The sequence below is a fragment of the Setaria viridis genome, chromosome 3 (genome assembly GCF_005286985.2).
Source record: "Setaria viridis chromosome 3, Setaria_viridis_v4.0, whole genome shotgun sequence".
Classification (NCBI taxonomy): domain Eukaryota; kingdom Viridiplantae; phylum Streptophyta; class Magnoliopsida; order Poales; family Poaceae; genus Setaria; species Setaria viridis.
Window position 1 is genome coordinate 49,142,566 of NC_048265.2, and position 13,881 is coordinate 49,156,446.

The 13,881-nt window shown below is 44.8% G+C and overlaps 1 protein-coding gene across 1 annotated transcript; it reads right to left on the minus strand.

The window, feature by feature from the left end:
* Nucleotides 1–454: 454 nt before the first annotated feature.
* On the minus strand, nt 455–3,892 carry LOC117847104 (isoflavone reductase homolog). The gene is made up of 4 exons (XM_034728263.2): nt 3,368–3,892; nt 3,015–3,255; nt 1,227–1,430; nt 455–805 (listed from the first exon to the last, which is right to left on the minus strand). The coding sequence occupies exons 1-4, from the start codon at nt 3,695–3,697 to the stop codon at nt 642–644; spliced, it is 939 nt and encodes a 312-aa protein (XP_034584154.1). The 5' UTR covers nt 3,698–3,892; the 3' UTR covers nt 455–641.
* Nucleotides 3,893–13,881: the final 9,989 nt, after the last annotated feature.

Below are 13,881 nucleotides of genomic sequence, written 5' to 3' on the forward strand. Positions count from 1 at the left end.
TTATTTGCTACTCGATTTACATCTTTTTGCAAATCAGTTGTACACCCTTTGCAAACAGTTGACTGAATCTTAGTGAGTATGCTACCTGGAGACCATTGTGCAGTAGTATCAGTTAGAGGAAACAACAATTGTACTATAGCATATTGCAATTGGTCGGCCGTCGTCCTGAGGTGAGATCAATACTATTCCATCTCCCGAGCCATGTAACTTGTGTGACCCTTCAAATTAGGTTTCACCGGTGTACGTCATGAGTGATTTGTTTCTATTTTCCTGTGCAGCTATGAAATCTGCCCTAAGGCCCTAGTTCGACCGCATGCCCATATTGCAATTCCATCAACAACTTCATTGTTAGAACTTGTAGTGGTATGTGTCAGGGCATGCTGCAGGACCAATATCCATAAGCAAGGTACATATTTGGACTTCTACGTGCAAAATGTAGGTTAAGTTTTTGGAATGCAGGACAAGAACTACCCACCATATTGATTGTAAGTGTCTATATCCCATTATGGAGAGCTTGATTACATATTGGAGTATTATGCCATAGTGCAGGATGTAACACTAACACCATATATTTCCAGCCATGGTGCCCATGGTTTTTGAATTTCTTATATGATCAGATAGGTCATAGAAAACTTTACAAATTACAGATATCTTTTCATATATTCATCCATGCGGGTGTACTCAACCTCCGGGTACAGAAGAGTAGCTTCTGCTCCGTCCTCCCCAATGTCAAAGTTTGTCAGGCAACCTTCATAGAAAATATGATAAAAGTGTCCCACTGCGATTTGGCCGCCAATATCCATATCTGCTTTAACATGTTCAACACACGATGTATATTTAACCGGGAAAGAAGAGAAGAGGTATAAAATGAGATTTTCAAATGAGGATTATGTGACAAATACAAAGGCCAACACACTCAAACTTTTATAGTGGCGGTGCTACATCATAGCTATAAGCTTATATCCAGCTTAGCCTTGTAAAGTGATATCTGGTACCCATCTTAAAGAAAAGGAACCACACTAGGTTAGTATGTTTTTGGAGGGTTATTATGCGTTTAGACGACTCTATTTTGCAACTGGAATATAATACCCTTATACCTTAATTTCTCTCACTCAGTAATCCTTAATTTGATCATTTGATGTGATCCTTGTACCATTTTTTTTATGTTACTGCAAATTAGATGCTTCATCCTTGATAATGACTCGAAACACACATTTGTTTCTTACCTTTCATTGAAGCCAAGAACTCGTCAACCGGAATGTAAATTTTCTCGATGACATTTCCAGAGAGCTTTTCCCATTTCGCGATCAGCTCATTTTGAGTGAGGATGTTTTCTGGTGGTCTTAGGTAAACTGTCTTGTTCAAGGTGCGAGGGTCATCAAGGGATTTGATTGTATAAGATGCCACATCATCTTCATCCACAAATATTACTGCACAGCATATTAGGACTATATATAGTTAGAAGTGGGCAACTAAAAAACATATCGTTCTGTCGAAACTCGAAACAAAATTAGTGCGGCTGTATATATATAAACATTTTGAGAATACAAATATGTGCTCTGTGGCTCTACTTCTCATCAGCCAACAAAACACAACGAGACGAATGCAACATACATCAGCCAATATGGAAATCAATACATGATTCATAAGAAACTACTCCCTCCATCCCAAATTAATCAATACCATATGGGCTTATCTATTCTAGACTCGAGTGTTTGGGAGCAACTGAGAACACGATTTTTTTGTCCATACGATCAAGATCGGACAGCTCTCCTTCCTTCTTCAACCTAGACAATTTCCTGTTTTCTCTTCCATCTGTTCAGCTCCCAACTACCATGGTCGACAGACCTGCTGGTTGCTGCTCTTTGCCTTGCGCTCACCCCCACCCCGCCCGCCTTCCTCATCTCCGGTGGCTCCCCGTGCACCGAATATGCCGTTGCCGCCCACCGCCGTGCTAACCTAGCTTCGCCGGGCTATAACTGTGATGCCCTCGCCCTATCCTTACCCAACCACCTTCCTCCACTGCCCCGGCTGGCGGCGTCCCCACCGCCTCGCCTCGCCACCCCCGCGCCCACCACCACCACCGGTCCGGCCTACCGCCAGCTATGCCCGGGAGGCAAGGAAACCACACCCTCAAAACCCAAACTGCGAACCCCTGAGTGCTAATTGGACGAATCGGAGTTGATTGGTGTGCAAATCAGACGGCAGAAAAATCGAGTATTGGTGATGTTTGTAACACTCGAGTGTTCCTTAGATTTCCCGATACCAGATTCATAACAAAATGCTCCATCCGTCCTAAATTGTAAGTCGTTTTAATACTTCTAAATTTGTAGCTTTTGCTATTCATCTAGATATATATACTATGTCTATGTATATAGTAAAAAGAAAAAATAGCCAAAATCATCCCCTAACTTTGCACAAGAGGTCAAGTTCGTTCTTGAACTTTCAAAAGGGTCAATGTAGTCCTTTAACTTTTTTTTGTCTAACCCATCCTTGTGCTGACGTGGCACTGCATGATGGCATGAGACAAATGTGAAATGTCTCTTTTACCCTTAGCTCTTACATAATGATATGTGGGACCTACATATCAGGATTTTTCTTTTTTCTTTTACTCGCATCCCACTCCAGCTGTGGCGCGGGGGTGTCGGTGGCCAAGATGACAGAGAGCGGTGGTGGCTAGCAGAGTAGCGACTTGGAGGGGTCGGCCACCGGCGCCAACGAGAGGAAGATGAGAAGCAAAAGAAGCTCTCGGTACCAAGGGCAAAACGGACATTGCACTATCATCTCATGCATCACATCAGCGCAGGGATGTGTTTGACCCGAAAAATGAGAGTTGAGGGACTAAATTTGATCCTTTTGAAAGTTTAGGGATGAACTTAACCCATTGTGGAAAGTTCAGGGACGATCTTGGCTATTTCGCCTAGTAAAAACTATAAATTTAGAAATACTAAAATGAACTATAATTTAGGATAATTTGGGACGTAATTTGGAATTCAAGAAGTATATTTGTTTACCTTTGACATTGCCATCTCCATATACACGAACCTCGTCCTTGGGAGGCAGAAGAGTACCCATTTGAGCGAGGTTTGGACAAAAGTATGCGGCAAAGCAATTGGCAGAAATGTAGGTGTGGGGAATTTTGGCTGCTTCTATTGCCCTCCGTAGCTCCATCTTCTCGTCGAATATAGCCCTTCCTGGTTCAAGAGCATGCCCCATCCTGGATGGGTCCATGCCGAATTCCGACGGTATGAAACGCTGCATCCACAATTTCAGTATGATTATTGTTCACTGCCTGCAGGTCACCATTGTCCTCTGTTTCTACGACGTTAGGACTCAAAAAAAAAGAGGAGAGGTGGTGGTGAATAACCTTGATGTTCCCGGCCTCCTTGATCGCCTCGACGAGCTTGTGCTGCAGCAGGATGGTCTGGCTGCGGTGTGTCCCGGACAAGGCCGACACGACCACGTCCACCTGCCTCACGGCGGCGACGAGCCCCGCGCGGTCGTCGAGCGACGCCTCCACGAGGCGCGCGCCCTGGGCCTTGAAGGACAGCAGGGCCTGGAGCTTGCCGACGTCGAGGCCTATCTCCGGCCGCATCAGGACGAACGTCGGGTAGCCCTGCGCCAGGCTCGCCGCGACGATCCGCCTGCCCACGAAGCCCGTGCTGCCGCCCACGACTAGAACCTTGCTCTTCTCCATCGCCGGAAGGAGCCTTCGTTCCTGGTTCCGCGATCGTTTGCTTTGGCTTCGGTTTTCTGCGGATTGCAGCTAGCGCAGCAGGCTAAACGTCCATTGTGTTGAAATTTTGGCACTTTGGCAGGCCTGACGTGGACAGCAAAGAAAGTGTTCGGCTTATTGCTTCATTTCATGAGCAAGTGGCACTTTTTTCCCTGCGAGTTGCATAAATTGCACTTTCTCCGTGTGATGTGGTAGATCAAACTTCCTTTTCCATCTTTTTGCAAGGGACCGCGCTGTCGCGCGACCTGGCGGCCGGTCGCGCACCCCTCTCATGCTATAGTAGAGGCACTACAGGAAGCAAGACTTGCATGCAGGGATGTCGCTATCTACATGACATCATCACTGATGTCAGCGAGTTAAATTATCTTCCATCAAACATCTGCTTTTAAATCCGTTTGCACCATCGTATTTCTTGTGACACGATCTAAAAATAAGATCCATCTTCAATATGTTTTGAAACTATTTTTTTGCAAATGTCAACTTATATTGTATCCATGCAATAACTTATATTCAAACGGTATAGCACTTTATAATGTATGTTTTAGAACTAGCAATTTATCTTGTTTGTTCAGTAGAAATTTGTATAAAGATATATGTTGGTGTTTTATACTTGGCAACCTACCGAGGGGTATCCCGATGTAGTAGATTGGTTGATGGGGGATCGCCGAACGTAGAACTCGAAGGTAAAAGCGAGGACTCAAGATACCGATTTATACAGGTTCGGACCGTCAGAGTAGTGTAATATCCTACGTCTTGTTTGGGGTGTTGTATATTGCGCCTTGTGCTTGGATGTTGTTTGGTGTTGAGGATTTGGTGCTCTATTGTGGTTCTATGAGATCTTTGCCTACTGATCCAGGGACCCCAGCCCTCCTTTATATACTCAGGGGGCGGGATTACTAGTCGGTTACAAGGAGTCCTAGTAGGATTATAAGGTATAAGTCCTAGTAGGATTACAGAGGAATCCTAGTAGGAGTCCATCTTCTTTCTTCCTTCCGGGTACTGGGGATCTATCCCCGACAAGCCCCCGAGCGCTTCGTAGTCGAATGCAGCAGTCTTCGAGTACTTTTCGGATCCTCGCCGAGTAGTTTAGTGCTTCTCGAGTATTTTGTCTGGCTGAATCTTCAAAGTTCCTTAAAGCTGCCATGAGACTATGGTGTGATTAAGCCCTTGATCATCTTGATTTTGTAATTTTCATTTTTGGAATGTAATATGAAGGGCGGCTAAAGTCGCACTCCATATGGAGTAGCTCCCGAGCCTTAGGTCGAATCGAAGAATTAGGCTGAGGGTTACTAAAATCTTGAATCTTCTTTCTCCGTCTTGAAAAAAACAACTGTTGGGTGTAGCTAATCAGCCCCTAAACGTTGGAATGATTTTAGTTTTCACGCTAGTCATCTTTCGAGTAGTCATTTGGATTCCAGCCCTCGAGCTTATGCGCCAGGTGAGTCGTAGGAGCCACATCGAGTAGTTATTTGGTGCTTAGTGTGACATCCCTAGTAATTAAGAGACTAAATCAAAAAAACATCAAAGTGGTTAATGAATAAATCGAAGCTAACTCTAAACGACTAAGTGTTAAACACCTTTGTACTAAAGTACTTGGAAAGCAAATAAAAACAAATTTTATATAAGAATGTAATTTTTGGCCAACATAAAAGTGGTAGATCTTTTCAAATGGAGCAACTTTTATAATTGAGCATCATGAGCATCATTTGTGCCATATTGAGCATCCTAGCCATGCATTGTTTAAGTTCACATAATTGTTGTTTATTGTTCAAATTAGAACTTGTGATGCAACTTTGATTTCTGCTATGCAACTGTGCCTCCTATTATTTTATTTAAATACTAGATGCAAACAGATGATTTTACAATATTTTTACTTAATTTTTCAATGATGTTTCCTTGTGTTAAAAATTCATTAAAGTTTCAGTTTTGGCTGTTTTCTTTTGTCAATTGTGTGAAAACCTGAGCAGATCTTGAGGTGATTCTTGTGGCACCATGTTCTTTGCGATTTTATCTTTAAAATAAGTATTTTTGGGAGATTTTTAGTTGCCTATAGCTGGGTCATTTGAGTGGGGAAAGTTAAACACGTTTTAAGCTCACCGGACCCACTTGACAGTGTCTTTTTCCACCTCTCTCCACGCCTGCACGCTCCTGGTTGGGAAAAACCGGTGCTCGCCCGTTGGCCAGCACCGGCGGTGCTCGTCGCCGATTGGCCATCGTGGCCAGCACCACGTTCCTCCCTCGCCTATAAAGCCCGAGCGTTGGCCCTCCCCAAACCCTACTGCTTCTTTTCCACCATTGACAGTACCACCACCTCCAAGCTCGCCTCTGTTTGCTGGCAAAATAGTTCCTGGCCAATTACTCATGCTCAAGCCTCCTCGCGACGCTGCGCATCCGTTTTGCCACTTACCCACCGCCCTCCCTCGCCGGGCAGGCACTCCCGCCGGCGAAGTCCTCCGCCCCCATCTTTTTCCATGGGGCTCCTGTTGCGCCGCCCGTTTCCTGTCGCCGACCCTTAACCCTTGGCCTTGGGGTGCAGCCCCGACGCTACCCCCCCTCCACCCGGCGCGCTTGCCATCAGCCCCCAGGGCCATGGCCGGCCAAAGCCGAGCCCCTGCCTGTCTCTGTGTTGCGTGGGTGTGCTGTGTTAGGGAGGAACAAGAAAACATGTAGGGGTTATGGGGAAGATTCTAGGGACCTTTGTGCGAAGAATCTTTCGATCTGAGGGTTATTTTGCAAGTCGACCTCGGTTTTGATTTATTTCCTAGATTTAAATAGCTGCAAACTTGGAAAATGCATAGAAATATGTAGAAAAATGATAAAAATGTGAATCTTATTTTGTTGAGTTCCTGATGACATCTAGTTTATTTCAGAATTGTTTTTGTGTATGTTACTATCTTGTATCTAGTGCTATGATTTATTTTATCTAAAAGATATTAAATGCTTTATAAATCATATGGTGATCTAAAAATTGTGAAACTAATTTTGTTAGTTTCCATTTAACATGCATGTTTCAAATCTGCAACTTGTGTTAGTAGAATCTATGGTGTTAGTAGAATCTATGGTTCATCGCCCGTGCACCGATGAACCAATGAACCAATGCATGCGGATGAAGTCCTTTGAGCATAGTATATGTGCACATTATATACTTATTTCACAAATTTGTACGTCATATATAACACTTACAAATCTGTTAGAAAATATCTTAATTACAAGTATGCCATATATGTTCTGATGTGATGGCATGAAAATGATTGTTACTGCGGATCGAAGCAAGGCTTTTAAGGGCTTACTCATTGAACAAGCAACCTGGTTATACCATTGTGTTGTCCTTGTAAAATTGGATCAAGTTTTCAGCACATCTAGATGAACCGTACCATCTGACATGTTCTAACCAATGTGACACGTCAATCAATAAAACCAATTGTACAAAGTTTCAAATTGGCTGACGTAGGCCTATTGACTTCCCCTATAGGAACTCAAGGCTTCACACAAGAGAGATGCTAATTAACTGCTTCTCGCAAGCAACACACCGGACCCACTTAACAGTGTCTTTTTCCACCTCTCTCCACGCCTGCACGCTCTTGGTTGGGCAAAACCGGTGGTGCTCGCCCGTTGGCCCGCACCGGCGGTGCTCGTCGCCGATTGGCCATCGTGGCCAGCGCCACGCTGCTCCCGTGCCTGTAAAGCCCGAGCGTTGCCCCTCCCCAAACCCTACTGCTTCGTTTCAACCATTGACAGTACCACCACCTCCAAGCTCGCCTCTGTTTGCTGGCAAAATAGTTCCGGGCCGATTACTCATGCTCAAGCCTCCTCGCGATGCTGCGCATCCGTTTTGCCACTTACCCGCTGCCCTCCCTCGCCAGGCAGGTGCTCCCGCCGGTGAAGTCCTTCGCCCCCATCTTTTTCCGTGGGGCTCCTGTTGCGCCGCCCGTTTCCTGTCGCCGACCCTTAACCCTTGGCCTTGGGGTGCAGCCCCGACGCTACCCCCCCTCCACCCCGCGCGCTTGCCATCAGCCCCCAGGGCCATGGCCGGCCAAAGCCGAGCCCCTGCCTGTCTCTGTGTTGCGTGGGTGTGCTGTGTTAGGGAGGAACAAGAAAACATGTAGGGGTTATGGGGAAGATTCTAGGGACCTTTGTACGAAGAATCTTTAGATCTGAGGGTTATTTTGCAAGTCGACCTCGGTTTTGATTTATTTCCTAGATTTAAATAGCTGCAAACTTGGAAAATGCATAGAAATGTGTAGAAAAATGATAAAAATGTGAATCTTGTTTTGTTGAGTTCCTGATGACATCTAGTTTATTTCAGAATTGTTTTTGTGTATGTTACTATCTTGTATCTAGTGCTATGATTTATTTTATCTAAAAGACATTAAATGCTTTATAAATCATATGGTGATCTAAAAATTGTGAAACTAATTTTGTTAGTTTCCATTTAACATGTATGTTTCAAATCTGCAACTTGTGTTAGTAGAATCTATGGTTTATCACCCGTGCACTGATGAACCAATGCATGCGCATGAAGTCCTTTGAGCATATTATATGTGCACATTATATACTTATATCACAAATTTGTACGTCACATATAACACTTACAAATTTGTTAGAAAATATCTTAATTACAAGTATGCCATATATGTTCTGATGTGATGGCATGAAAATGATTGTTACTGCGGATCGAAGCAAGGCTTTTCAGGGCTTACTCATTGAACAAGCAACATGGTTATACCATTGTGTTGTCCTTGTAAAGTTGGATCAAGTTTTCCGCACATCTAGATGAACCGTATCATCTGACATGTTCTAACCAATGTGACACGTCAATCAATAAAACCATTTCTACAAAGTTTCAAATTGGCTGACGTAGGCCTATTGACTTCCCCTATAGGAACTCAAGGCTTCACACAAGAGAGATGCTAATTAACTGTTTCTCGCAAGCAACTAACATGAGCTAAACGCTAATAAGATTTTGGGTGAATTGACTTCAATTTGATTCAGTACTCTACCTATAAATATGTATGCTCCCACCCACGCTTCTCAGCAACTCACCACGTACACAATCAGGACCAATGGCTACCTCGTCGACCATCCTCTTCTCTCTTCCCGCTCCTCGCCGCCTTTGCGGCGGGCACCAGCGCCGCCACCTTCAACAACTGCGGCTTCACGGTGTGGCCAGCGGCCACCCCCGTCGGCGGGGGCACGCACAGCTCAAACTTCTACTGATGAACCACTGCATGCGGATGGAGTCCCTGGATACACAATTTTGCTGTCACCTGTGACAGAGCAGAGTCACCCATGCACAAGACTTGAAGCTGGAACAAAGAAGGCAAAACAATACACAGATGTCACTGTGATGTATGGAATGGTTGCTTAGCTGCTAACGGTGAACCCCAAGATTTATATGAAGCTCTTACTAATAGTAGTTGGAAGTTAGCTATGGATGAGGAATATAGTGCTTTGCAAACTAATAAAACTTGGCACTTGGTTCCACCAATAAAGGGCAGAAATCTCATAGACTGTAAGTGAGTATATAAGGTCAAAAGGAAATCTGATGGCAGCATATACAGCTATAAACCTCACTTGGTAGCAAAAGGCTTCAAACAAAGATATGGAATAGATTATAAAGACACCTTTAGTCCTGTTGTTAAGGCAGCTAAGGCAGCTACTATCAGAGTTGTTCTATCTATAGCAGTATCCAGAGGATGGTGTCTCAGGCAGCTAGATGTAAACAATATGTTTTTACATGGTGTTCTTGAGGAGGATGTCTATATGAGACAGCCACCAGGGTATGAAGACAAAGACTTGCCGCATTATGTTTGCAAGTTGGACAAAGCAATATATGGTTTGAAACAAGCCCCTAGAGCATGGTATTCGAGGTTAAGTGAAAAATTACAGCAACTTGGTTTCAATCCCACTAAGGCCGACACTTCGTTGTTCTTCTTTAACAAGGGTGATATTACCATATTTTTGCTGATTTATGTTGATGACATTATTGTTGCCAGCTCTTCTCAGAATGTAGTAACAACACTTTTGAAGGATCTCAAGTCTGATTTTTCTCTAAAGGGCTTGGGAACTCCACTACTTCCTCGGGACAAAAGTGAAACAGGTATGCAATGGTATTCATCCGTCACAAAGCAAATATGCACCGCTGTCCACTTCTGAGAAATTGACGCTAGAAGAAGGAGAACCACTTGGTCATGAAGATGCAACACGTTACAGGAGTATTGTTGGTGCATTACAACATGTGACCTTGACTCGTTCGGACTTGGCTTTTGCAGTAAACAAGGTCTGTTAGTTTTTGCATTCTCCCACAACAACTCACTAGTCTGCAGTAAAAAGGATACTAAGATATCTGAAGTTTACAATATATGTTGGAATAAAAATAAGGAAATCTCCCTCTATGCTTGTAAGTGCTTTATCTGATGCAGACTGGGCAGGTGATGTTGATGATAGGAGATCAACTGGGGGGTTTGTTGTGTATCTCGGAAATAATCTAGTATCATGGAGTGCAAGAAAACAAACCACAGTGTCTAGATCTAGTACAGAGGTTGAGTACAAGGCATTAGCAAATGCAATAACAGAAGTGATGTGGATTCAAACTTTGCTCAAGGAACTAGGTGTCTCCACTCCTCCAGCAGCAAGACTTTGGTGTGACAACATTGGGGCTACCTATTTGACAGCAAATCCTATCTTTCATGCTCGTACAAAGCATATTGAGGTTGACTTTCACTTTGTCAGGGAACGTGTTGCTCGGAGATTGTTAGAGGTTCGGATTATCTCTACTCATGACCAAGTTGCTGATGGGAGATTGTTAGAGGTTTCGATTATCTCTACTCATGACCAAGCTGCCGATGGGTCTTACAAATAAGAAGCTAGAACAGTTTATATACAGGATATCCTGTAACAGTTGTAACCGGGTTGGATTGTAGCCGATTCATCTAGGACTCTTTGTTGTAGATAGAGGATAGAGTTGTTGTAACAAACTAGCTAGATATCTCTAGATGAATTAGCCTCAGCAACTACCTGAGATCACAATCTTGTAAACCACGCAAGCGGTGCTTCCCTTCCTATATAAACAAAGGTACGCGGCCTCTACGGAGGTGAGAACACTTCCATAATTATCCTGGTTGCTTACACTTGCAATACATGCGCGACCGCGGGATCAATCCACAGCAGCAGGCTCATGCTCCAGTGCCTGTCTACCCTCCTCAGCAGTGATCTGCATGAGCTGGTCCTTTAACCCAAGTGTGGATTCCATGAATGCCACGTATAGGCTTATGGCCTATCTAGTTACGCTTGGCGCATCGACCGGAGTTGAATCTAGGCCCCTTGTCGTTCCAGCATTGTATACTGAATTACGTTTAGGGTCCGTTTAGATGTAGACATTGGAGACCTTGGTATTGAATTGAGTTCAATACCAAATCTGAACCCTTGTTTCCAGCATTGTATACTGAATTACATTTACTTCTTTCCTCCAGGTTGAACACATCGCTATATAAGTTTCTAACAGAGATACCAACTGATTCCACCCAAGCACCACGCCAAGGCTAGAGCAACTCCAACAGATTCTTTCTCCCTTTGCCCTTTGGGCGTGTTTGGCAGCCTAGACTGCCTCAGCCAGGTCGTGAGCTAGGCTCAAGCCAGCCCAGCCAGGCCCATGAGCTGGGGTGAGATGGTGTTTGTTAGATGGCAGTTTGGTAGACTGCGTGCGCAGGGAGAGGTGCCCTCACCACGCGCATGCGTGGGTGAAGGTTACCCCATGCAGCTGAGCTCAAAAATGCACAGAAGTACAGAACAAAGGATCAAGACTTAAAATTGAATTAAGATACAACTACTTAATTAGGGAGGTCAAATGTGGTCGAAATTTACATCGAAAAGAATTTACATCGAGTTCTCATGGTAATTAGGACTTTCTTGCATGACTAAAGGGCTCTGGCCAATTCAGGGCTAACACCCAATCGACAAACAAATCTTCTACTTTTATCTCTAAACCCTAGCTTTTTCAACCCCTTTGCTTTCCTCCTTCGTCTCAACGGTAGTTGAGGAAGCTCTGAGTGGCCTGACCAATCTCAGAGCAACCCTAGGTGCACCATCTCCGATGGGGTCCCTCCCAAGGTGGCGTTCTTAGGTTTTCGCAATGCCCAGCAGCAGACCGGTCTGACCGGCTTGCCTGATCGGTCTGACCGGCTAGGTGCAGAGGCGCCGACGAGGTGATTGCTGAACGCGCGCGCGAGCTAGAGCATTCATGTGTTGAACAGAAAAGCGTCAACACATTTTGGTGACTCTGCTGGGGACAAACGATCTGGTTTTACAACCGTTCCGGAAAGCCCTAGCAAGATAGGATCTACTATGGACATCGACAAAGACAACATCATCACGGCCTCCGTGGAAGATCTCAGCAAGGAGGAGGAGCAGAACCTTGCTATGCTCCATGAATACGTCAAGACGCAATATCTCATGGGCGTTAAGAAGGATCGTGAAGACAAGACGACGAGAACGCAAGACTTCGAGTTGCCTGCGATCAAGATGAAGGATAGCATGGTTGAGGAAGTACACAATGTAAGTAATCTCCCCTTCAACCAGGCTGCCATTAATGATGAGCTGTGTAAAAGCCTTGCTGATCAGAATAGGATCACTAATACATTGATGGCTCGAGTAGATCAACTTGTGGGGAATAGATCTGTTTCTTATAATAAAAATGATTTTCCGCGAGTCGACTCGCGTGGGGCTGCACAAATAGGTTCATCGGCAAATACGGGGGCCATCGAGAACCCTGCCTGTGGCATGCTGTTGAACTTTTACTCGGGACAAATGCCGCCTTGGATCCAACCGCAATAGCCGAGCATGGCTGGAGCGGTCAAACCGGTCCAGGCGACGGATCAGACTGGTCAGGCCTTTCAGGCCGGCCCGCTAACCATCGTCCCCAAAATGCCCATGCTGATCGCTGTCGTGCCTAGCTCGGTCTCTCCTAACCTTTGCGAGATTACAAAATTCAGAGAGGAGGTGTTGCCTTTGATGCAAAGCAAATACGGCATAGATACTGAAAGTTCAAAATTATATCAAAAGCCGTATCAAGCCAATTTTGATTATGTTCCTTACCCTGTCGGTTGGCACATGCCCGACTTTGTTAAATTCAGTGGCGAGGACAACCGGACCACTTGGGAACATATTAGTCAATATCTGGCTCAATTAGGTGAGGCGGGTTATTACAATGCTTTGCGAGTCCGTTTATTTTCTTTGTCATTAACGGGAACCGCTTTCGCCTAGTACTCATCCTTAGCTCTCGGCTCTATTGATTCATGGGAACAATTAGAGCAAAAATTTCATGATCATTTTTATACCGGGAACTTTCAATTGAAGTTGACAGATTTGACATTGGTTAGGAAAGGAAAAGAAGAATCTATCTTTGATTACATAAGATGATTCAAAGAAACAAAAAACCAGTGTTTTAATTTGTCACTTACCGATAGTGATTTGGCCGATCTTGCACTTAAGGGTTTAAAATCCTCCATTAGAGATCGGCTAGAAGGTTTTGAGCTTCACACCATTGCACAAGTGCTAATGAAGGCCTCAACAATGGAACTTAGAATTGCTAAGGAAAAAGATAGCTTCAAGCCTTGTCGGTCCAATATGCATGCCATCGAGTCTGATTCTGATAGTACGAACAACAATGATAATGAAATTTACATTACTGAATTTGTGTGGCCTTCCAAAGCTAAATCTTACTCAACGAGGTCCTGTCCAAGTCCAAGGCTCGCTACCCTCAGATCCAGAAGCTCATCTACGCAATCCTTATCACGAAGAGGAAGTTGCGCCACTACTTCACCTCCCACCCGGTGACGGTCGTTTCGTCGTTCCCCCTCAGCGAAGTGATTCGGAACTAGGACGCCACGGGATAGATCGCGAAGTGGGCACTCGAGCTTATGGATCAGGGCATCACTTACGCCCCCAGGACAGCCATCAAGTCCCAGGTACTCGCCGACTTTGTCGCAGAATGGACAGAGATCCATACGCCATCAGCACCAGAGAAGCAGGAGTACTGGACGATGTACTTCGACGGGTCGTTGATGAAGGCTCGCGCCGGAGCGGGTCTGGTCTTCGTCTCTCCTCTCGGCGTGCGCATGAGGTACATGATCCGCCTCCACTTTCCT

Bases quoted from the DNA above. Each gene is read 5' to 3' on its own strand.
- LOC117847104 (XM_034728263.2), bottom strand. From the start codon at position 3,697: ATGGAGAAGAGCAAGGTTCTAGTCGTGGGCGGCAGCACGGGCTTCGTG. The intron at 1,431-3,014 runs GTAAACAAATAT...TATGCTGTGCAG, and splicing joins TGGAGATGGCAATGTCAAAG to TAATATTTGTGGATGAAGAT. The intron at 806-1,226 runs GTAAGAAACAAA...ATGTTAAAGCAG, and splicing joins GTTCTTGGCTTCAATGAAAG to ATATGGATATTGGCGGCCAA.